The 25,880-nt window shown below is 42.9% G+C and overlaps 2 protein-coding genes across 4 annotated transcripts in view; one reads left to right on the forward strand and one right to left on the reverse strand.

The window, feature by feature from the left end:
• The window catches only part of SDR42E1 (short chain dehydrogenase/reductase family 42E, member 1), a 986,520-nt gene that overhangs the window by 301,234 nt on the left and 659,406 nt on the right, over window positions 1-25,880 (forward strand). The window lies entirely within an intron of this gene.
• CDH13 (cadherin 13) overlaps window positions 1-25,880 on the reverse strand; it is a 671,588-nt gene that overhangs the window by 179,170 nt on the left and 466,538 nt on the right. For all 3 annotated transcript variants that reach the window (XR_014528541.1, XM_083513633.1, XM_083513634.1), the window contains exon 7: window positions 3,750-3,928. Coding sequence is in view for 2 of the 3 variants with exons in the window: in XM_083513633.1 (XP_083369759.1) it covers window positions 3,750-3,928 (179 nt within the window). In the remaining variant the exon portion in view is untranslated. The remainder of the gene's footprint in view (window positions 1-3,749; window positions 3,929-25,880) is intronic.

The raw sequence follows: 25,880 nt of genomic DNA on the forward strand, positions 1-25,880 counted from the left end.
TGTTGTTGTTGTTGTTAAGGAGTTTTTCTCTCCCCCCATTGTTTTCCTGGCTATTTCAAAACTATCGATCTATCTAATCTGAAGTAGCCCCACTGAGTTAAAAGGAGCTGCTTCTCAGGGAAGAGGAATTGTAGCCCAACTTACAAGCAAGATATTTTATGTCCTCAAAGTAGTAAAGTGAGTTAATAATTGACAAACAAATTAATATCACATGCATTATCAGTCTTTGTCTAAATTTTAATTCCGTTCTGGAAAAATAGACTGAATCCTACATTCGCCCCACACAGCTTCAATATTTCTGGATATTTCACATATTGAATCCCAGTTCCTAAGCTGGATCATGTCAATTTCTAAATTTATTTTGTTTTTCGCTCCATAACTTTAAGTAGTACCTTGATTAGAAGTTTATGATAGGTAACAACCTCACCTCCCAATCATTCTGTATTTCTTATTTTCTTTAAGATATTATTTTATTATTTATTTATGTGTTTGTTTATTTTTACCCACCCTTCACCCTAAGGTCACCCTGATAAAGAAATGGGGGGGGGGGGTATGAGCTATTAAAAGGAAATCACAAGTGGCTCAGTTCTTTCACTGCCACAATCTCTCCAGTAGTAATACCTGTTCAGTCTTCAAGACATTCTTTCTATGTAAATATAGCATCATTATTTCATGTATCACTAGTGATCTTTTCAACACAGCTGAGAAGCTAGTATTGTTCATTCCCTCCTATTGATTTTTCAGTTTTCAGAAAATTGGTTTTATCCTAAGATTGTTTATATTTTAGGGGGGGGGATATCCAACCTGACTTGAAAAATCATAGTCTGTCGAATGTGGCAGCCAGTTATTAAGACTCTATAAATCTTAAATTTGTATTCAAACTTATAGGAAATGAATAACATCAGATACCCGAGGAGTGGGAGTGTGCTGCCAGCTACTTACAATTTTATGTATGTAAGTCATTTTCATAACAGAACATAGTAGTTCCAGCTGAACAGGCATGGCCCCTCTTCTTAAATCCTTTCACAAGTTGTGAGTTTTGCAGATGCCACCCTTGGAAATCTTCCAAGTCGTTTGCCTTGCCCTTATTTTGATGGCACACTACATAGCAAATGAGTCATCACAGTTAGGCTGCAATTCCCTATGCACAGTTACCACCAGGGCTGCATGGAAATGGGTAGCACCAGTTTTGATCTATACATTTGTCAACAAAATATAGATCATGTTGTTTTATTTAGCAGCTCACAAACATGTAATTACTCAAGCATTCACATCACAGAATTAGTGTCCCTAAACTAAGCTACAAAATGGATCACCGATAAACTGTTTTCAGTCGTGATGTTAGCAGGTTTCGCATTTCCTGGCACAGAGATACAATTCTTAGTGGCTTTAATGTCCCTGAACATTCTTCTACAGGTCAGATTTTAGTCTGAAGGAATTTGCAGGGAGGTGGGTGGGCTTTTTCCTGAAATTCGGCGGGGGGGGGGGGAGAGAAATGACCCCAATTCCATGTCCGACTGAGGAAGTTTACCCCATCACTATTCTCAGTGGCAGTTCCATAACAAGAGTGAGAGTCAAGATGCTCCAAATTAAACTTCAATTTATTACTAGAGTTTCCAAAACAACAAAGAACTTTTCAACTCTCACCTAATCCTTCCTCAGGCCAAGGGGAACTGTGATACATGACTACCCAGTAAGCCACTTCCGCTGCTTCCTCCTTCTCACCACAGTGTCTTCTCCCTGTCTCACCACCTGTGTCTCGTCCACTGTACCCTTCATCAACATCTCCTCCTCCTCCCCCCCACTGGCCTCCTTTGGGGCCTTCTTTTTCTCCCTTTTCTTCGGTGGCATCAGTGTCATTGGTGAGGGGAGCAGCAGAGTGGTCATCATCAGCCGGGGGGGGGGCATCTGTGGCAGAGCTATCACTTTCCACCTTGTCTCAGCATCATACTGGGCCAGCCCTGTTACATACATCACATCTGGGTCCTTCACAATGCCTCAGATTCTCCAAAGGCTGTTCCTTTGTTTTGTTTTTGCACAGAGATCTCGATGCTCAAACGATTTGTGCCCTCCCCCCCTTCCCTTATGCAAAGGAGGAACTGGAGGAATTTACAAAGCTTATCCTGTATGTAAGACCTTTATCTGTTTTATGAAATTCCGTATCAGCAATGTCTTGGTTTGAATGCAGCAAACAAACAGATGGCAGATTAAAGCTCCTAAATCATATTAGTAAATTCTCCGATTTCATCTCTCAGCATTGTTGAACTTTACAGTTGTCAGGCGTAGCAACTTTGACAGGTCTTGAACCAAGAGAGGAGCTGTAGCTCAGGGGCTGAGCATCTGCATTGCATGAAAAAGGTCCCAGGCTCAATCCCCAGCATCTGCAGGCAGGGCTGGGAGAGACTCCTTGTCTATAACCCTGGAAACTTTCTGCCAGTCAGTACAGACTGCATGGAACTAGATGGACTGGTGACTAGACTGAGCTATCAAGTTCAGTATTGTCTCTACTGAAAGGCAGAAGTTCTTCAGGGTTTCAGGTAGGGATTTTCCTAGCCCTACATAGAAATGCCAGGCAATGAAGCTGGGACTGTCTGCAGGAAAAACACATGCTTTGTCAATGAGCTACAGCCATTCCCCAAATAAATCCCTTCCATCTGGATCTTGGCTTCCTAAGATTCTCAAAAACATCTTTATCTCACTGCCTGAAGAACACAGCAAAATAAAAATAGTTAGAAAAGTAAACAGACAGATAGGTTTTTGGAAGTCTGGATTGCCACTGAATTCTTTTTCCACTACGTGATATTTTTCCTGAGCTCCTGCTAACAATCATAAACCACCAATGGCAAAACATACTGAAATTTGCAACTTATGAAAGAGAGGGGTGGCAGTTAAGACTTCAGAAAATAACAGAGAGTACAAAGATATATTCACTAGTCAAAATCCTGGCTGAACGTTGAAGAGACCTTCAGAAGGTGCTGAAAAGGAAGGACAAAGCTGGGATTCCACAGCATCTGCTGGTCACCAAGAAGGCCTTCAACTGTTTAGATATTTCCTTGCCCCATGCTTTCCTAAAGTATTCCAGAGAATATGTTCAATGAATGGGTGGCGGCACAGGCAGGGTAACTTATTTAGCCAAAGGACTGCACTCCCTCTTGGGAAACCTCCCGGGGGGGGGGGCACATGCCAGTGGTTGATGAAGCACAATACAGAGCAATGAATGCAACTCATAACTTTGAGCTGCATTCTATATAGAAGTCAAAGTTATCTATGAACACAAATCTCCATCCATCCTCCAGGAAGCAAGAGGTATTATCACAGTTCAATTTCATATTTCAGCCGCACAAAAGCGCTCAATGAGATTGTGGATGAGGACTTGTGAAAGGTGTGGTGTAGGGAGAGGGTTGTGGCCTGGACAGAGTCCTGAGGGCCAGAGAGTGAGTGAGTCCTGGAGCACCATATTTTCCCTATGACAAAGTTTCCCCAACCATGGCCTACTATACTCCATATGAGAATGCCGAGACAGTAGACCTGTGATGGCCAAACTTGGCCGTTCAGCTGTTTCGGGACTACAATTCCCATCATCCCTAGCTAACAGGACCAGTGGTCAGGGATGATGGGAATTGTAGTCCCAAAACAGCTGGAGGGCCAAGTTTGGCTATCACTGCAGTAGACAAACAACCAGTACACCACCTGTACCTCTTTTTGCATATTGCATCCATCCATAAACAACTGACAAAATTGCAACTTACTTCACGGTCCAACAGCACTGGCGACACAACAGTGACAATGTCTCCTTTCTCCGGGTCAATATAGAACATGTTTGGGGATGGCTTGTCCGGGGTCTGCTTAAGGATATTATACCTCAGCAGAGCATTATCTGTAGCTGGATCATCAGCATCAAAGGCAGTCACACGCATCACAGTACTTCCTGAAAAGAACAAGAATAACACCAATATGAAAACTTCATATCTGGCATGTAGCAATGCAGATAATATGAACATAAGAAGAGTGGAGAAGTGGGAAGAAAGTGCTCTTGTGCTCCTGCTTGTGGCCTTCCCAGAAGCATCTGGTTGGCCATTGTGAGTACACCATGATAGATTAGATGGGCCATTGGCCTGATCTATCTGGGCTCTTACGTTCTGATGTTCATTGCTTGCCAAGGCCCCATGACCCGCAGTTCCCTGGTGCATAAATAAACACATGAACAAGTGGATTTTGCTTTATGGGTTCAAATAGGCCACAACTTTATTGGTTACAAACGTGAGTAGTTCGGCTTAGGCACTGGGTGAAGCTGGATTATATCCCAACTATATCCCTGTCTGCAGGGAGTCCAACTAAATGTATACCACCAATAGGGGGAGCCCTATAACTTACATCAAATTGGGGCACCCCGAGGGGACCCTGTTGGGGAAGTGGTATGTCTGGGCCTGGGACAGAATCCACACCCACGGATCCCATTAACAGGATTCCCATACCCAATGCTTAACTTCTCAAAGTTGTGACAATTGCTACAAGGTAAGTGAAAACCACATGGATGGAGCCAATTTGACAAGTGGAAAAATTCCCTCCTGGTCCCATAAATATGGCGGTCAACATTATTCTATAGCAAGGTCATATTGTCGTAAAAATGAAAAAGAAGGTGGGTGGGTGGGAGAGCTGGCAAAGGGCGGTCTCCTGGCCATGCCATGGTTTAAATTAACTGCAGAGATACACCCCACTGGCACTGATTGGTCACCAGGGCCCACCCTCCTGGGCGGGGGTCTGCCTTGTGCCGTCGTCATGGCCAAGCCCAAGCCCCAGCAAGGAGGGCACACCTCTCAGGCCCCCGGCCAGATCACCAGAGGTCCTGAGACCTGGCCGCAATGCCGCCCGCCCAATAAGCTAAGTGGACTTGCAAGCCATTTTTTGAGCCTTTTTCAGTTGAAGAGCAGGCTACCCCCACCAACATTTTAAGCAAATACACAACAAAATAAACATGGCAATGATATGGGCTCTACATGCCAAAGAGATTACTGTCTATCCATGTGCTTCACTACAAATTCCAAAACCAACCAAAGATGTGTTCAAAGGATCTCATCTATGTGACAAAGGTGTTCACTTCCTGCAGCGGGTGGTTCAGTTCCAAACAGGACTTAACACCCAAAGTACACTGGTGGAGAACTTCATCCTCAATCAACCAGGGGATGCTGCAAACTCAATTAAAAGTCTTTAATGAATTTTTCCATACCCACCTCATTAGGCATATTGTTCAGCAGCCTAAAGAATCCCCTGCTGTGATCAAGTTGTAATTAAAAGAAGGCAGGGGATTATTAACCCCAGAGGCCTAAGACCGCTCCTTCCTCTCCAAATCTAGCATCCCAATTTACATGAGCTGGCTCTTCCCACTTGCCTTTTCAATCACTTAAACGCCCGTCTCCTAAATACATAGCAAAACTCCCCAAACCAAGTTCTGGCTAGAGATCTGCAAAGAAGGTTTTCCTGGGCTTTCTTGCACCAATCTGATAGGTTCATTGGAATCAAGTGTTCCTTCTTCCTCTCTCCTTAAATCACAGATATGGTGCAAAGAGATGCTTTGCTTAAAAAAGAAAGAATGAAGCACTCTTAGGACATCCTAACTCTTAGGATAATTAGGGGCAACAAATTTTGTCCACCTCTTCCTCATTGTACAAGCTCAGGAACTGCAAAGAAGCCAATATATTGCTGCTGCTGCTTCCTTGCTCCCCCCCTCCCCCAGGAACGTTGTTTTTGTTCAGTGCCACCCACCCCTTCCAGGTTCTTTCTTCTTGTTATAGCGACCTTGAAAAGAAGATTTCTAAGGCTTTGCTTCATTGCCACCTCAGGCACAGTTACACCCTTGAGAAATGTAACTGAGAACTGACAGCAACCAGGGCTTGTACATGAGTGATTAAAAGTCAGGCAGCTCGAAATGGAGAACAGTGCTTGTGGAGTGCAATTTGATGTGCCACCCCACTTGGTACACCCCCCCCCCGCAGCAGTCCCCTAAAACATTATAGGCCTTAGCTTTCACCCCTTTGGTTCGCCACCACTGCAGAAAGAGCAGAAACAATGGATATTTATTTTGAAGTGAGGGGTAAACAACCTTGTTTTACCCACAAAATCCCCTTTTGCACTCAGTTCCAAGTAGTGCTAAAATGATTTTGAGTGAGAAAGTCTAATTCAAGTTCCAGAATCATGTCAGTGGTCCATCTACCTCAACATTTTCAACCCTGACTCGCTATGGCTCCCCAGGATTTCAGACAGGGCATCTTTCCTAGAGAGATTGGTCATAATCTACCATGAGGTTCTCTGTTGCACCAAAATGAATTAGGAGTTTCTCAAGAGCATCGTGGTAGGTTGGGATACAGCTATGGCTACCACATTGGCTTAACTCCCCTGGCATTTTAGAGGTTGACCCTGAAAAATATCCTATGGCAAAGGCATAGATGCGTATTTATTCATCCTGTTGCTGCAGGAGAAATAGTAATAATGAATAATAATGATTAGGTCTGTCACATAATTGTGATTCTGGCTGCCACCTAATTCCAGGAATCTTTGTTGATTAGTGAGGTGTGTTTTAGTCAATTAGCCAATCAATTTGTTAATTAAATTTGCATACGAGTGAGACAAGTGTTCTGAAACAAGAAATATAGTTTGTTTCTAGAGGAAAGACTAATGTGCCATAGCAAGTATCATGTGGGAAGAGGCATCCTCTACAGCATGTAAGAGAAGAGGAGGACCTTTTTAGTAGATCAGTAGCATAAACCTAACATGGCTCAGTCATAGAGATCCCAAGAGACTTCAGTTGAGAGGAGAGTGAGTCTTGATATAGTTGAAGTCGCCAAGGACAGAGAAAGCAGGCGGCTACACTAACATGGTATGTGAGTAACATCCCTTCCCTCACCCACACCCTGTAAGAATGAGTGTTGCTGTTCGCTCATTTGAGGAAATGTAGGTTCTTGCTTAGGGTCTGTTCAATACACCTTTCTGCCTGAGGAGAAGGAAGAGATCCCTTCCTAGCTAAATCTTACTTCAGCACTAGTGATGGGACAGCACCCTCTAGCAGGAGGCTGAGGGGCTACAAACAAGCACACAGAGCTCTCCTCAACACTTAACTACAGCTGTTATGTGCCGCTCAATATCTGCCACCTGAGGCAACTTCCTCATTCTGCCCAATGGTAGGGTCTGGCTATGAGACCACAGGGGGCTTCATGCCCCTTGATCTTTATGCCTCCTTTAAGGACAATATCTTTCAACCCACCATATCCAGGGGTCTGAAGTTTTATTTAGGGGGTGTAAGACAGACCATGCGGTACACAGTTTTGCTCCTCAGCACCTCACTGATACTTCTGTTTTCCTCCACAAACATCTCCCCACCCATCCAAATGATACATATTTTTGAACTAATACTAATGCATTAATTAGATTGTGTGTGTGTGTGTGTGTGTGTGTGTGTGTGTGTGTGTTCTTCACTATTGTTGCAACAAGATTTTTCTGTTTTTTTAAAAAAAAGCACAGTGCATTTCTTTAAAAGGTAATAACATGAAGATCAATTGGTTTTGGTCTGTGCTCATGTAGCTGGGTTCATATTTCAAAAGGATCTATAGCTCAGTAATCACCCAAATGTATTAAATTGAAGATGCATACCTCCCTGGCATTACTCCATCATAAAGTTTTATTCTTCATAAAAGATTCATTTCCCAAGACTCATAAACTGACTATTTCTAATTTGGTGTCATTTTATAAATGCTTCCATTCTGGGCATCAATCATAAATGCAGCTGGGTTCTGCGGCCCCAAACAACAGCTTGCAAAATTATTGTGTTAAAACAATATGTCTGTTGCATTGCATACGTGTGTTTGTGCTTGTGTGCATTATATAATCAAAATGTGGAACAAGTTAATTAACATATGTACAATCAGCAGAATCGTCAAAGTTCTTTCACATACTTGCAAACAATGCTTTTGTGCTCACAGTTAGGAAAAATTCAGTTTTTCATGCACACTGCCCCCTTTTTTGGTCATAACTTCAAGCTAGGCATCTGAGGAAGTAGCCCCATTCACTTTGCAAAGTTTCCCACCCAGTTTGTGTTTAAAGGAAATCTTACCTAATTCATACTTTCTGGAAGAAGAAGAAGAAGAAGAAGAAGAAGAAGAAGAAGAAGAAGAAGAAGAAGAAGAAGACAGAAACTGAAATACACAAATCTTTCAAAAAATTTCACTTCTTTGAATTTTGTAGTGCAGTCTAGCCAAGTAATAGGTACCAAAAAAAGACAGATACTAAGGTGAAGTGTCCATGTGAATGTATATATTCATGAAAATAACATACCAAATTATATTGGGGGTATCTTTATAAAAATATGCCTATTTAAAGAAATTTAAACTCAAATGTTGATGAATTCCCCTAAGGAATTCTTTTTTTAAAAAAATACGGTAATAATAATCTCAAACTGATGTGGAAATGTGGAAAATGGTACTAGAGAGTGGAAAAATGAAGAACTGAGAGAAACCAACATTGACAGACTTGGCAACGCCTGGTCAATAGAACCAGTGTGGTGTAGCGTGTGGACTGTTGAACTATGATATGGGAGACCCGGATTCAAATCTCCATTTAGTCATAAAGCTCACAAAGTGATCTTGGGCCAGTCACTTACTCTCACCCTAACCTACCTCACAGGGTTGTTCTGAGAATAAAATGGGGAAGGAAAAACCATCTACACAACCTTGAGCTCCCTAGAGGAAAAGGTGGTATATAAATGTGATGAAAAAATAATAATAAATAAGAGCGAAACCTGCTGGTGTGAGCCCATCCTCTCATGTCAATCTTGTATCCCATTTCACCTTTTGAGCAAGGTAGTTACACATAATGGTTGCCTCTTTCATTTGAGAAGGGGATGTGAGGGAAGCAAGGAAGCCTAGATTATGAAAGGCCTGCCTAATTCATTGTGATTGAAATAAATCAACTTTTTGGAAAGTGGAATGGTGGAGGGTAGATGACTGGCTGAGACGCTCATCATAACTAATTACATGTTTGACTGTCAATTTGTACTTTAAAGAAAAACAAGCCCCGGGGAAGCAAAAACAAATAAAAGAAGAACGATCTATTATGTCTCCAATCAAGTACATTTGAATTGCAGCCTCAAATATTAACTTATGGCTGTTATTAAACTTGGAGGCCTCGCTCAATAGAAGGATGTTTAGCGAGAATTAATGAGTTCAGTCTCTTAGAATAGCTGAGCATTTTGCAGAGCCAAAAATTTCCTAACCTCAGGAACTCTTGTTTTGTCTAATGCATATTTACATGGCTGCCTAATGCAAGTTACTTTAAAGATTCAAGTTGCCCTTTCAGCATTCATCACAGTAAACATCTCACCTGGCTAATATGTAGAGGTCAGGTGAGCTCTGCTTACTAATGGAACCTCCATATTAACAGCCCAAAAAGTGTACTAAATATGTTTGATTTCTCTATGCCTCAGGTGTTCACTCGTTAAATATGTCCTGTCCCATTTATCCACAAAAATCCACAATTTAGGAGTGTTAAAATATGAACTTCTTTCACTTTTCAAAATACAGTGGTACCTCAGGTTAAGTACTTAATTCGTTCCGGAGGTCCGTACTTAACCTGAAGCTGTTCTTAACCTGAAGCACCCCTTTAGCTAATGGGGCCTCCTGCTGCCGCCATGCCGCCGGAGCACGATTTCTGTTCTCATCCTGAAGCAAAGTTCTTAACCTGAAGTACTATTTCTGGGTTAGCAGAGTCTGTAACCTGAAGCATATGTAACCTGAAGCATATGTAACCCGAGGTACCACTGTACACATTTCCAAACTTCATTTCTTTCAAAATATGCATATCTAAAAGTAGTTTCTCTCAAAATAATGCATTCTCAAACACATTTCTCTTTTAAAATAAATAAATAAATAAATAAATAAATGAGAAGGATGTCACAGCAGAATTCAAGGGACAACAACGTCTCAGTTCACAAATTGATTGCTCCAGACAGTGCAGATCAGGTAAGTTTGCATTTGTCTGACCTGGTATCAGACAGTTTCATATATGCAGATAGATAGATATTCCATATTCTACTCTTGCAGGCCACTGTTGTTGTGAAGGAAAAGTCAGTGTAACAAGCTTAACACTAGTTTGCTGGGATTGTCCTGACATAAATTCACTGGGGCAGTGGGTGCAAGGACACCCCCCGCCCAATGGGTCCATGAGATGAAGACCCATTCTCGCGATCAAGGCTGAGCTTTAGGCAGCTGTCAGACACTGCCCCACCAGCCCCAGTCTACACTCAAGTGGTCCCTACCTGCCTGCCTTGCTACTTACAACTAGTCCAGGCGACTGCCCTGCCTGACAACCTCCTCCTCCTTGGTCTCAGTGTTGCCCCTTGAAGAATTCAACAGGGAGGAGGATGGGAACAAAACTAGAATTAGTTAGCACTGACTATTCTTGACTGTGCCTTCAACTACTGTTGGTCTCCCCGCCTTCCACCTTACTGGTCCCCAAAGAGCACCAGACACCACTGGGATTGATTCAGAAGCCAGGGATTGAATCAGGAGTCGCAAGTTGATGGATGCACAGAACTGTACCAGAACCAGGAAGGCTGTGCCCATTTATTCTCATTATGCTCATGAAGAAGTAGCACGTGCAAGCAAAGATGTTGGTAACAAGCATGCAAGTTCTGTGCCTGTTGTCATCCCTGCTGTGATCCATGAATTGGAGGCTGATTGTCTACTACAGCAAGAAGCCTGCTCTGCTTGTCCATGCAATGTAGAATTTCTACTTTTCATGAGTAACTTCCATAAGTATAGGAAACTTCCTGCTGCACAGGCAGCCCCCCTTCATGCTCCCACAAGAGGCAGTGATGCCCACAAACTTGGATAGCTTTAAAAGAGGATTGGGCAAATGCATGGTGAAGAGAGCTATCTGTGGCTGTGAACCCTGTTGGCTATGATCTGCACCCACTGTTGGAAGCAGTATGCCTCTGAATATCAGTTGCTGGGAATCACAAGTAGGCAAAGTGCTGTTACCCCAAGTCCTGCTTTTGGGCTTCCCATAGGCATCTGGTTGACCATTGTCAGGAGACCCGATGGGCCACTGGCCTGATCCAGAAAGCTCTCGTGTTTTTGTGGAGGCTAAAAATAGTTCTGAATCAGGAAGATGTTCCAAGGTGAAGTTCTGCATGTTCACCACATGAGGCAGCCACACCAAGTGTTTGCAATCCAAGCTCAGGCAAACCCAAGCATCACATACATACAATCTTATACGGATACTATCTCTATCCATGATCTATTTTATGCATATTATACCCTGTCTGTTGCGAAGGGTTCTTTTTCCATGTGAAGTTGAACAGGAGGAGCTGACAGATACAGACTTTTAGAACGTTGGACATTTTCAGTGTAAAATAAACTCTGTGCGACTGACACTTTCTCTTTCAGATCAATTACTGGATGAGATTTAAAACACCACAGGAACACTTGGGGGACGGGGGAGCCACTAAAACCTCCAATATGACAGCAACCAGTCTTATAAGTTATTTAATTTTCTACTGGGGGGGGGGAAGCAAACTGAACATTCCCTTCCTTGATTTTCCCTAACCCAAAGGCATAGTTCAGGCATAAACAATAGTAGCAAAGTTCATACAAGCAATGAAGTGGAGAGAGACTGAAAGTTGCTAATATTAACATGAAGGGGAAATGTTAACGCAACCATATATTATGGAATGCAGCAGGTACAGTATGCCCTGTAGAGTCTTTGTTCATGTGATGGATAAATGGCCAATCGTCTGTCATCAAAGTATCTCTCTTTTTGCCCCCTAGACACACAACAGTTTTTCATCAGTTATTCAGAAAGTGCAAGCTACATTACATTATACTGTTTTTGCACATTTAAACCCTTTGCTGCTTTACAGTTTCTAGCTATTGATATTCTTGCAGCTATTAAGAAGTAACCAATTAAATGTTTATACAATAACCTTGATTGTCTCTACTGTATACACCCAACAAAGCTATTCCATGAAGGTTTTTTATTCCCACCCAGTATTTTTGTTGTAACTGGATGAGATTTAAAATACCACTGAAGCCCTTGGGGAGCGGGATTGGTGCTAAAACCTCCAGTATGACAGCAATCAGTCAGAAATGACTTATAAAGGCAAGGCAACAGTAGTAAGTGGGAATTACTTTTCCATTGAATGCTCTCATAAAACATCAGCCAAGTGGAGATTTACGGCCAGGTCAGACTTTAGTAATTCCAGCGCTTAACCTCTCCTACTCCCTCCACCCTCTCCCCCACCCCAGGGAACTTTATAGGTGTTTGGGTAGGAGAAATTATTCATGTGCTAAGGTTACTTGGAAATGAGTTATGTCCACTCTTGTTGGTAGAAATATACCTCGTTGTTGAACGCCAGCATATGTTAAAAAGCATTCATTAAGAGCCTGGCGCTCTTGGAGGGATTGTGAAATATGGCACATCCAGGAATAAGGATGTGAAGGTGCATTGTCGGGAAGGAACCATTTCTGATACTGATGCGCTGCTGTTGAGCTCCCTTATAGAGATGGAACCAAACTACTAAATCCAAAGATAGCTGGAAAGAGGAAGGAAAGGTAAGAAAATGTTATATGTTACATTCCCCCTATAGCAGAGATGGGGGAGAGGGTTATTCATCTCACTATCCTCTGTGGTGGAATATTACATAATTACATAATTACTTATTTACTTAATTGTGTAACTAATTTTGCTATCTACCGGTATATATTATTCTGTTGTCTTTGTCCATGGAGTTTTCTTGGCAGGGATATTGGATTCCTGCTCCAGGTGGATCACATTTAGTCAAAGCTCTCCACTATGACCTGTCCATCTTGGGTGGCCCTGCACAGCATAGTTCATAGCTTCTCTGCGTTATTCAAGTCCCTTTGCCAGAACAATCCATGAAGGAAATCAGCCCTGAGTGCTCATTGGAAGGACAGGTCCTGAAGTGGAGGCTCCAATACTTTGGCCACCTTGTGAGAAGAAAAGACTCCCTGGAAAAGACCCTGATGTTGGGGAAGATGGAGGGCACAAGGAGAAGGGGATGACAGAGGACGAGATGGTTGGACAGTGTTCTCAAAGCTACCAACAGGAGTTTGACCAAACTGCGGGAGGCAGTGGAAGACAGGAGTGCCTGGCATGCTATGGTCCATGGGGTCATGAAGAGTCAGACACGACTAAATGACTAAACAACAACAACAACAACATATATTATTCTGCACCATTCATTTCAATGTGAAGAAAATCAGATGGGGGCATCTGGCTTGGCAGCAGTGCATGTAAAAAGGATCTAGGGGTAGACCACAAGCTTAACATCAGTCAACTGTGTGAATCAGCAGTAAAAAAATATCCTCATACAATTCTAGGCTAAATCAACAGAAGTATAGTGACCAGATAAAGGAAAGGAATAGTACCACTCTGTACAGGCTTGGTCAGACCCCATCTGGAGTGCTGTGTTCAGTTCTGGGAACGACAGTTTAAGAAAGATATTGACAAGCTGGAACATGTGCAAAGGGCAACCGAGAAGGTAAAAGGTGTGGAAACCAAGCCTTATGAGGAATAATTGAGGGTGTTGGCGATGTTTAGCCAGAAGAGAAAACTGAGCAGTGACATGATAGCCATCTCCAAATATCTGAAAGGCTGTCACTTGGAAGATGGAGCAGCATCCAATCCAATGGATTCAAAATGCAGGAAGCCCACAACTTGTGCATGCTTTACTTCCACACTCACAATCTTATGCAGGTGGCGGGGGGACAAATTAATGGAGAGCCCTTGCTTTCTTACTGGACTTTGAGAAGGTAGCATGAAGGCTCCAGCAACATCTCGGAGCCCTCACATTGCCTTCCTTACCAGCCTCTGGGAAGGAGGTATGGGTGCCCTCGGGGGGTATCCCAGAGGCTAGTAAGGAAGGTGCCACCTTACTTAGCAGGGTCTGGAAGGGTCATAGGAGGTCTCTCGTGCCCTTAGTAAGCAGCCCTCTGTCTCACATGGGAGTGGTTCCAGGGGTTCCTGGCTGCACAATTTTGCCTTTGTGCACAGACCCCTGAAACTGAACCCTCGGGTTAGTGGCAGACCCACTGTACACGAAAGGAGATTCTGATTAGGCAGCAGGAGGAACTTTCCAATGGTAATAGCTATTTGACAATGGAATGGACTACCTTGGAAAGTGGTGTCTTCTCCTTCACTTAAGGTTTTGAAAATCAGGGATTCTTTAGCTGCGATTCCTGCACTACAGGGGGTTGGTTTAGAGGACCCCTGGGGTTCCAACTGTACAATTCTATGGTTTTGTGAAGCACAGCAAGGGAGCCATCAATTATATATTGTTTGTGGGATAAAGAAAAAAAAAAGAGCGGCAGCAAATACTGATTGCATTGGCTGGATTGAATTCCATTCTGGACTGAATGGAATGAATAAGCAAACACTGACAACTTCCGTGCCCATTTCTGTATCCTTTGGAATTCTCTGACATCCCAAGTCGGAAACTATTTCCATCTAGGGGGCTCCTCCAATCCTCACAGACCATTTCGACAGCTGAGCAGGGCTTGTCCACCAGTTAATAGTCGTATGTTGCAATGTTGTCAAGTGGCACATTTTGCTTTGCCCTCACAGTTTCAAATCACACCATGTGGGCAATGGCACAGGGTTTTGTAGGTGCTGCCTATCAAGGGTGCCTGATTTTGGCAGAGAGCCACACCTTTGCCTATCCCTTAAATGTGCATCTTGTATGCATTCTCTTCCTAAAATTCTGATTTTCTACACATTTCCCCCCATAAAACACATGTTTGTATATGCATTACAAACTAGCAAACTCAAAACTGCATAACAAAATGGAGTGGGGAGTGTGCAATCCTATTTGTGTATCAGCTTGGGAACTGCAAGCTTGATCCTTAATTATAGGAACTTTGGTTGCAGGGCTGGGAAAGCCCTCAGATCAAGCCCTTTAAGCTTTCTGTCCTTTAGCACCTTCACAGGCTGAGCAGGCAGGATCTGTCTCACGGCTAGATGCTGATCTCTCACCCATCTCCTCCTGGCCTCAGCACTTCACTTGTCAGCTTTCAATCCAAGCCATTTTTATTGTTACCATATACCATCATAGATGTGCACTTATTGCTGGATTTGCCGTGCCAGTTTCCTCGTTTCCCCCCAAAGCGAGCCGGGATTGCTTGCCATAATTCAAATTTGATTCCAGACGTTTACAGGCTGTTTAAATGCAGATGCGGACTTTATAGTCTAGAACGGCTAAGCACAGAGCTTACGAATAGAAATAAATCCTGCAAGACTTTCGCCTTATCTTGCTTTCCATATCCAAATGTGTGTCTGTGGAGGGGGTTTTCGCCCCTTCCCACTATAGCTTCTCTGCTTTCTTTCTTATTCTCTCCTAGCATTTCCCCATGCTACAGAATAGCAGTTAGAGAGTCAGCCTAGGACTAGGGATGGAGAAAGAATCAGTTCGGTTCACTTTTTGAAGTGGACCCACCCAATTTGATGGCAAACTAAACTTGCTTGAGGATGGAAGTGCAAGTCCCAGGCATATTATGCACTTCTCCAGGTTGTGCAAAGCAGTTTTGGTGCACAGAAACTGAGCACAAAGGGTTGTTATCACATGAGTTGTTGTTGTTATTCCCAATCATCTCAAGGCAATGTACAATAAAAACAGCAAAAAGCAGTGAAAAACACACATCAAAAACCTGCTGGTACATTTTAAACAAAACTTAAACAAGACAGACTAGACACTCCTGGCAAAGACTCATTTCTCAATCTGGGAATGCCTGTCAGAATAAAAATGTTTTCAATTGTTTCTAGAAAGTGCAGATAGTGGGCACCTGTCATACCTTGACAGGAACGCTACTCCACAAAACAGGGGCAGCCCAAATTCTGTACTATTCTTCCACCCACACACCCTCTGTAATATATTAGAGGGAAGAAAATAAACTGAGCAAAATGAAATTGATTAGTTAATTTGCTTCAAATAGATATATGTAAACGTTCCCCACTTCCACTAATTTCGTAAGCCAGGAGCTATCTTAATTAAAGCCAATGGAGAAAAGAAAAATAACAATGTTAAAGAATTACTTTGGAGAAGACTCAGTTTGTATTACAATGAGATCTATTCCTTTCTCTCTCTCCTTGCTGATAACTGCATTACTTGATCAGAGCAACCAGTCTCTTTTCTGTTCCAGCTTTGACAGAAAATGTCACATAGTCTTTATTTGCTACTATAATGGGAACAAAATACACCCCCAACCACGTATGCAACAGTGCCACCCCCAGAATGCTTCTTCACAACATAGCACACAATCAGTTATTCCATTATATTTTAGCCTTCATCATGTGAGTGGAAGTGGCATGATCATAACAACTGTGAGGCAATTGCAAAGCAAAACGCCAACAATTTTTGAAGTTAACTGGGTTGCTAACTTCATCCCACTGCATCCCCCGGTAACAATTAACACAAACATAAGTTTCCACCAGATTCTCCTAGATTTCTGGCTTTTATGTCATGCAAAGGATCACATAAAACATGAAAAGTAACAGGCAAGGAAAACTCAGGACGATGGACTAAAGTGTCAATAAAGGCTAACATGCTGTATGCTGAGAGCAAATTCAGACTCTTGAGTACCATCAAAACAGCACCATCAGTGTTCAAATGTGAGGTATCAGCAGGCTCAGTGGAACCTCCAAGTTTGCAAAAGTAAACAAAAACAAGGTGATAGTTTTTATCACACTCCTCCTGCAAACAAAACCATGCAGCAATTAAGCCAACCACTTTGCAGTTTGATGGTGATGTGATAGTTCAGCTTCTTTATGAACCAGGAGTAGAAGGAAGCTTGCCTGTGGTTACTTTCTATACAGTTGTGGCTGTGTGTGAAGTTAGGCTTGAAATAAGTTTTTTGTTTTATTTTGTTTTCAAAAGTTAGAGCATCACCTCCAGACACCAAAGAAATCTCTGTCCCTCTCAGGCAAGAATCACTTTGGCTGAAGTGCTGTATTTTTCACTTCCAGAATAATGTCATGTTCCAGTTTTCTAAAACATGAGGTCATCAGCACTGCCTTTTAATTCCTGGCTCCTAAATTCTGTGCTGAAAAAGACTAATCACTCTCTGTCCGATGCTATTATTTATCATCATCTATTTCCAACTGCACATCATGCATTATATTTTGGGGGTGATGAATTGATGAACTCTTAAATATTTCATGACTTCATCTCTCTTCTTCTTTTTTGCACTCTGTGGCTCCTCTTTTGAGTGGCAAGTTTAATTGGCTGCGTGCTAATCCACTGCTATTAAGTTTGGCATCGAAGCAAAGGATGGCCTTCACACATTTGCTCACATTCTAACTCCAATCTGCATGTGAGCCAATGCTTACAGAACAGCCAATCAAGAGACGTATTCATATGATTTTTTTTTTGGGGGGGGGGGGTACAACAACCCTATTTGTGCAACACAGGGTTGTAACTGCTCACTGAAATCCTGAATTAATGTAAATGAGGTGTTGTTCTACTCTTGTTGATATGTTACACTGAAGAAGAAGAGGAATTTGGATTTGATATCCCGCTTTATCACTACCCGAAGGAGTCTCAAAGCAGCTAATATTTTCTTTTCCCTTCCTCCCCCACAGCAAACACTCTGAGGTGAGTGGGGCTGAGAGACTTCAGAGAAGTGTGACCAGCCCAAGATCACCCAGCAGTTGCATGTGTAGGAGCAGGGAATCGAACCCGGTTCACCAAATTACGAGTCCACTGCTCTTAACCACTACACCACACTGGCTCTCACTGAACACAGGTAGAAGCTGTCTTTACACAGGTAAAGGTGAAAGAGTGCCCACTTGTTGATTTGTACTGCTCAACTATTGTGTACACAGACACACAGGTTGTACACCCATTGAACACTGCATTTTATAGTGTACAGCTTAATTACTTGGATGCAATATGTAAACATACATAGCCATGTTCCACCAATAGGAGTAGTATACCTGGCGGGTAAGTAGGAAAATGAACTTTCTCCACTGTGGCTCCCAGAATGTAGGACACTCAACCATGAGAGGGGATCAAATGCCTGGTACAAAGCTGATTCTAGGTCTATCTAGATACTGTTAACTCTGACTGGCAGTGGCTCTGTAGGGCAGAAATGGGAACATTTTTCAGCCTGAGGACCACTTACCCATCTGAGGACCACATGCCAGATGCCCAGGCCCTAACTTGAAAAGCACGGGCCTGTGCCTGGAAAGCACAAAGGGAAATTATTGTGGATGAGCCTTTAGTGAATGTTGATGATTTTTCATTGTCTTGTACTTTGTTAGCAAGTGTTGAGGTCCCATTGCTAGGACAAAAAGATAACAGAAAGTACTTCTTAATGTGCTTCATAGAATTGCTCCCACAGAAGGCACTGATTGCCACCAACTTAGATGGCTTTAAGTAAGGATGAGACAAATTCATGGAGGAGAAGGCTATCAATGGCTACTAGCCATGAAGGATATGTTCTGCCTCCAGAGTTGGAGGCAGTAATGCTCCTGAATATCAGTTGCTGGAAACTTACAGGGATGAGAGTGCTCATGTGCTTGGATCCTGCTTTGGACTTCTCACAGGCAGCTCACTGGCCAGCATGAGAAGAGGATGCTGGAGTAGATTGGCCATTAGTCTGATCCAGCAGGATTGTCTTTTGTTATTATGTTTGTATGACACTTCCACAGTAGATAGGGTTGAGACATTTTTTGCCAGTTTTCCCTCTCTACAGCAGCCCTCCCACCCACTAAATCTGTGGGGTACCTCTGCTGGATCCAAAGCCTTCTCCAGGTGGAAGGAATGCTCCTGTTTGCAATGTCTGAACCCAACCCAAAGGGTGAGGAGGGATGTGGACAGGGGTCTTGCTTTGCTCCCAACCTCCACATTTTAATTGGAAACTCTGAATGGAGACTATGGTTCCAGTCATACATGTACATTATGTTGGCTGCTGCTGAACATTTGGAGGTTGGGCACACAGGTCTCCTCATTCACCACTGATGATCTTAGAGCATCAGTGCACCACAGTATTGCAATTTATCATTTCATCCTAATATTGATTTCAGAGTCAGCTCTTGTTAAATTGATCCACTAAAGATCTCAAAGCCCAAGCACAACTGATAATTAAGGCTTGACATGACTCTTTTTATATGGGTGAAGTATTATATACTTGTTTATTGATTTCCCCAAAAGTAATCCTCTTCAAATTAATACAAATGATTAAAAACAACATGTTGCCCTTTCCATGTTTTCTTCCTCCTACATAACTGATTTTTTTCATAGGCAATTCCATTATAGGTGATTAACCTGCATTTTTCTTCTTCCTTTCCTTTCGGCGATCGGACTGGTTTTTAGTGCACCTTCCAACCTTTCAGTGTTTGTTACTGCCATTCAGCTTAGGTTGACACCAGTGATAATGGGAGTCCATTAGGCTGCAAACTTGACCCTACTTACCTGGGAGTAAGCTCCAGTGAATTCAACAGGACTTACTTCTAAGGTAGACATGGTTAGAATCATGCAACTTCGTAAGCCTTCAGTGTATGACAAATAGAAATACGATTTTGTTTATTTAACATTCATTCTTGTGTCTACTCCAGGCTGAGCCTTAAAAAAGGTGGGGGGGGGAGTGTGTATATTCTACAGAATGTCACCAATACAGGCCATATTCGCACCATACATTTAAAGCACTATGATACCACTTTAAGGACACCTGGTTTCCCTCAAAGAATTCTGGGAGCTGTAGTTTGATAAGGATGGTGAGAGGATCCTCTCACAGAGCTGCAATTCTGAACATCCAACACTCTGGTCAATACATCACATTGGCTTGCAATGCTTCTCTATGCCAAAAACAACCACATAAAATACTCTCATCTGGTTTTATAAGATATTTCATATTACAGGATCAAATCTGTAACTGCATAAAGGGATTTCTTCACCCAAAAAAACCCTCAGAGTGATTAAAAACAAGAACAACAACAAGTGGATAGAGCTCTTGCTTGGGGCCTTACTCACTTCTGAGATTTATTAGTATCCTTTTCCACTGGCTTATTTGAAATCTTACACTGTGAATTTGAACTGTAAACCTTCAGATTAGTCACCCGAACAGCTGAAAGTCAATGTGCAAGGTTCTCTTTAAGACAACTGCTCAGTTGTTGCTTCTTTCGAGGGCATTAACAATGCTCTTCAGAATTGCAGGAATTGCATTTATAATTCCACCCCCCCCCCCCCGCTTAGATCCTATATCTCAAGAGGAGATAGAGAATTCATTACCCTTCAAACTTTCCTCTTGCTTCCTATAGGACTTTTCTTTTTACAGGAGGAGGGGGGAGGGAATGAGTATACAATAAATAACTTACTGACTTTGATAGACTTTTAAACATTATTATTTTACGTCTGTTTATCCACAAAGAAATGCCAATGACAGTTTGTGATCTAATACTGAGCCACATGATTTATACCTATGGATTATGTGTCAGATTTGAAAAATTATGGTTTAAATCTTTCAGCCCTTGGAAAACCAACTAGGGCACACTCTAGCTATATGAGTCAAAGTCAAATGAAGTTGTTTGTACATTTTAAAGCATTTTCCCTATTATATACTTGGGAGAATCGTCCAAAATTCTCTTTAGCCAAACATCTTCCTGGATTTTGGAGTGCTGGAAGTGCAACTGATCCAGTAGGAATTCCATTGTTCTGGAAATATACAGATATAGATATTATTGCTGCATGCTACCGCAATCTCTGAGTAGTAAGAGAATCCAGAGGAATCCTTACCCAGGATTCATGTTCCATTTGGAATGAGGCACAGTAGATACTGTGGTGTCTTTATATTGTTTATTTACACATTATATACAACCTGAGCCTACGATGCGGGGGTTCACAGCATTAACAGCCTGAGAGGGTCTTGCTTCCCCCATAGCTACAGCCCTGGTTTCAAAGAGAAACCGAACTTCGCTCTAATTCTCTCACTTCCTCGCTTGCTGCTTTGCTTCTAGCTTCTAGCTAATATCACAGTAGTCAACCTGTGGGATACCTGTGGGAAACTGACAAGCAGGGCCTGAAAACGATAGCACTCCCCACCCCTCCCTCCCCGTGGCTTCCAGCAAATGGTTTTCAGAAGCATTACTGCTTCCAGCAGTGAAGGCAGAGCATAGCCATCATAGTTAGTAGCCATTGATAGCCTCATCATCCAAGGATTTGTCAAATTCTCTTTTAAAGCCATCCAAGTTGGTGACCATCCCTGCCTCTTGTGGGAACAGGTTCCATAGTTTATCTGTGTGCTACCATGTGTAGGCCACGAGTAGAAGGAATATTGTTAATGAAGAATGAAAGAATGACTTGAAGATCCATCTAGCCTTGTGTTTTGCTTTCAGCAGCAGATGGATAATGGATCTGGGATACTCACAAGCAGATCATAAAGGCTATGGACTTCCCCTGTTATATGTCCCCAAGCTGACCTTTAATGCTGTCCTTAAAATCTGACTCCAGCTGGAAATTCTCTATTTTACATGCTCCCTGCATTCTCATCCATAGACCCTTGGTGTTAACAGCACAGAAGAGAAAGTGGGTGAGAGAAACAACCATTAACCATTCTAAGCAATATTCAGTGCAGATTCAGCAACTGCATTGTTCCTGTTATATTGCACTGAAAAGCAATTAGGAATGTGAAGGCGGTGTAACTGATCCTCTTGAAAGCTGCACCATAATTACTAAACGAAATAAAGGAAAGAGAGGAAAATATCATTCTTTCTACTGCCGTTGTGATAACATAAAACAAACAGAATTGCAAAATATTGGCAGATGATATATATGATTGTCACAAAGACTGAAGATTGTTAAGCTAAATTGGAGCAATTTCCCAGATGTGTGGATGTGTGTGTGTGTGTGTGTTAACAGAAAGGGATGTGTGTGTGTGTTACTGCACACAGGCATCCAAATGCATACCACTAATGCCCATAGCAACCATAGTAAAGACATCTGATATCTCTGCGTTGCTGTGATTCAAAGCAGTGGTTTCACAAATGCTTTCCATTTTCAAACCTGCTAACATGGAAATGTATATTTACAGAAAACAAAGGCTGGGATTCACAACTATTTACAGGTTCAGCAAACAAGTTTCATATTGCATTAACCACAACAAGAATACGAAAACGCACGGTTCCCCCACTTCCCCTTCTTCCTAATGGGAAATACTGTTGATAATTTAAAGAAATATAATTTGCATAATCTCCAAGACATGGCTTAATTTGAGCCGAGTTTGGTTTGGAGAGCACAAAAGGGTCATTTCCCCAACTTTCGGGGCAAGATGGGAACCCTTGGGATTCTTAAATTTGTATACCGCCCTTCATACAAAAGTAACAGGGTGGTTCACAACATAAAAATACAAAAAAGAGAACACAAAATACATTATAAAGACATGAAAAGAATAAACCAATAACCATCTTTCCACAAACACATTTAAAAGGACATAGAATGTTAATCAGCCCAAGGCCTGGTTAAAGAGAAACATTGTCACCTGGCATCAAAAGATATGTAGTGAAGGTGCCAGGTGAGCCTCCCTGGGGAGAGCATTCCACAAACGGGGAGCCACTGCAGAAAAGGCCCGTTCTCATGTCGCCATCCTCCAGACCTTTCATGGAGGAGACACATGAAGAAGAGCCTCTGATTATGATTACAGGGTCTGGGTCAGTTCATATGGGGAGAGGTACTTATTGAGGTATTGCTATCACAAATTATGCAGTCAAGTTTCCCGCATTTGGGGAAATTGCAGGCGTCAGGTAAGCTTGTTATGCCAACTAACTTCAGTGAGTCTGTTATGAATAAGAGTAACATTGGATACCACCTTTTGCTTGCCTCATGGACTTTGCAGCAAATGGTCACTACTACCACATATTTGAGGACTTAAAGAGCTGGAGGACTGAACATCAAAGTCACAGGGTCACGCACAGTCATTTGGAAAGACCCTTGCATAAATTATACTCAGGAAAACATAGCTTCCCCTCTAGCTATGGAAGGCTGCTTTATGGAAGACTACAAGGCTGGTGTGCTGGGGCTGGGTGTGTCTCAGGAAGACCTGCCCTTTCAATACATTCCTTCGGCTTGCACCTGTGACTCCCAAACCTGCTATGGAAGATGGCATCTGCCTCTACAGCATAAGCTTTCTTGGTATCACGTGGAACTGTCTCCTGTTTCTCTCGTTCTATATATACACTCTGCCTACTTGGAGGAGTGTCTGCTTTCTTGTCTAATCCCAAGACTCAGAAAAACACCCACATGAATGACTATGCCCATCCCACTCTTCAAAAGAGGAACTTAGGGGGCATGTCAAGTGTTGGAACAACTTCTGAGCTTGCACCTAGCCATGTATTTTAGAGCTCTGCTGTCCCCCTTGAACCTGTAATGGTGCTGCATGCAAGGAATACAGGGCAGAATGGAAAACAATGCCTTCTTACACTCCTCTCTTGTGGCTATACAATCGGGGGGTGCGGAGAATAATTGGATAAGTCTCAGTGATGAAACAGCCCCTTCAGCAGATCAGGAAGGATGGGTTCTACATTGGTCTGGTGCTGCGTTCCGTGGGTTAATCTGCTTTGTCTGTGCTTCCGAGAGCTTCAGCCCCAGATTCGTGTCACTCAGTCCATAAGTAATAGGTTTATGCTTCCGTAATAGCACAAGTGCAAACTCCTAAGAGGGAAAGATTTATGACCGTGACACTCTTTACCACCTTAAGATGCTGTTTATGCTGGCTGGTTGAAACGTTGAACTAAAAATAGCTAGAGAGGCAACCTGCTTGAAATTTTACATGAATGTCAGCTGCTGCCACATGAATTGGTTTCTCACCTCCCCCCCCCCTTTCCTTCTCTCTCACACACCTACTACTGAAGACCTAATCACAATCTGAGCCATAATGCCAAGTTCCCATAAATGGACCCACAGGCAGCTTGATAAGCAAGACAAAAGAGGTTTCCAGGAACTAAAGACATGATCGGGTACTGCAAATCATATCAGCCTACCCTCCAGGTCTTGTCTGCCCCACTAGTGTCTCCTTGCTTTTTTATCCATCAGATAGTTTTCTCACAAAGTTTAATGAGGAATAAATGTGAAGGGATGTGGAAATGTGGAGAACAAGAAACTGAGAGAAACTGACAGATCCACACATTCTTACTGCTACTTTAAAGACACACACACCCCAAAAGTGGCAGAGATGACCATTCCCACCCTGCTGTTTGCTCTTTTGCACAGAATGTCCATGTCATGCTCCAACACAGCATATCTCCAGAGAGTCTCCTCCAACCATTTTGCGCAAGCAGCAAAAGGCCCCTGACCATCAGGTCCAGTCGTGACCAACTCTGGGGTTGCAGCGCTCATCTCGCTTTATTGGCCAAGGGAGCCGGCGTACAGCTTCCAGGTCATGTGGCCAGCATGACTAAGCCGCTTTTGGCGAACCAGAGCAGTGCACAGAAACGCTGTTTACCTTCCCGCCGGAGCGGTACCTATTTATCTACTTGCACTGGTGTGCTTTTGAACTGCTAGGTTGGCAGGAGCAGGGACCGAGCAACGGGAGCTCACCCTGTCGCGAGGATTTGAACTGCCAACCTTATGATCGGCAAGTCCTAGGCTCTGTGGTTTAACCCACAGCGCCACCCGCGTCCCACAAGCAGCAAACTTTACAGGAAATGGTAGGGTTGTTGGCATCTGTCTGTCTCAAGAGACAATGGAGTGTGCCTCCCAATCTCTGAACTTGTTTCAGGATATTCAGGCAAGATTTTAAAACTCAAATTTAAAACTACTTAATTTTATTCAATAGTGGCTACTGAGTCTTTTGTCCATGGAGTTTTCTTGGCAGGGATACTGGAGTGCTTGCCAGTTCCTGCTCCAGGTGGATCACGTTTAGTCAAAACTCTCCACTATTACCTGTCCATCTTGGGTGGCCCTGCACGGCATAGCTCATAGTTTCCCTGAGTTATTCAAGCCCCTGCGCTACGACAAGGCAGTGATCCATGAACCTAGACAGCATCTTAAAAAGCAGAGACATCACCTTGCTGATAAAGGTCTGTGTAGTTAAAACTATGGTTTTCCCAGTAGTGATGTATGGAAGTGAGAGCTGGACCATAAAGAAGGCTGATCGCCGAAGAATTGATGCTTTTGAATTATGGTGCTGGAGGAGACTCTTGAGAGTCCCATGGACTGCAAGAAGATCAAACCTATCCATTCTTAAGGAAATCAGCCCTGAGTGCTCACTGGAAGGACAGATCGTGAAGCTGAGGCTCCAATACTTTGGCCACCTCATGAGAAGAGAAGACTCCCTGGAAAAGATTGGGAAAGATTGAGGGAACAAGGAGAAGGGGATGACAGAGGATGAGATGGTTGGACAGTGTTCTCAAAGCTACCAACAGGAGTTTGACCAAACTGTGGGAGGCAGTGGAAGACAGGAGTGCCTGGCGTGCTCTGGTCCATGGGGTCACGAAGAGTCGGACATGACTAAACAACTAAACAAACCAAACAAACAGAGTCTTTTATATGTTTTATGTGTTCAATATGTCTGGATTACCAATGTTTTCTGGATGTCCCCCCCCCCCCTTATGATTTCATTGTCTAAATTATGCCAATAATGGCTGACTGAGTATGCCTGAAGTCAAACCACTGCGTCAGCAACACCAAAGTGACCTCTCTGGGGCGCAAGCCTCGGCAGTGTGCACGGAGGTTCTGAGCTGCCCAGACAACAAGACCCCCTCTTGTCCTTGCTGATGTAGGTCCAAAGAAAGCAGAGTCATACGTTTGGCACCAGCTTTGCTGCAGGAGGCATACAAATTGCCATCCAGCCATCCACTCCGGATTTGTGTAAGGTTTACTCCTTAGC

Source organism: Podarcis liolepis, assembly GCF_965112155.1.
Source record: "Podarcis liolepis genome assembly, chromosome: 7".
NCBI classification, from domain to species: Eukaryota; Metazoa; Chordata; class Lepidosauria; order Squamata; family Lacertidae; genus Podarcis; species Podarcis liolepis.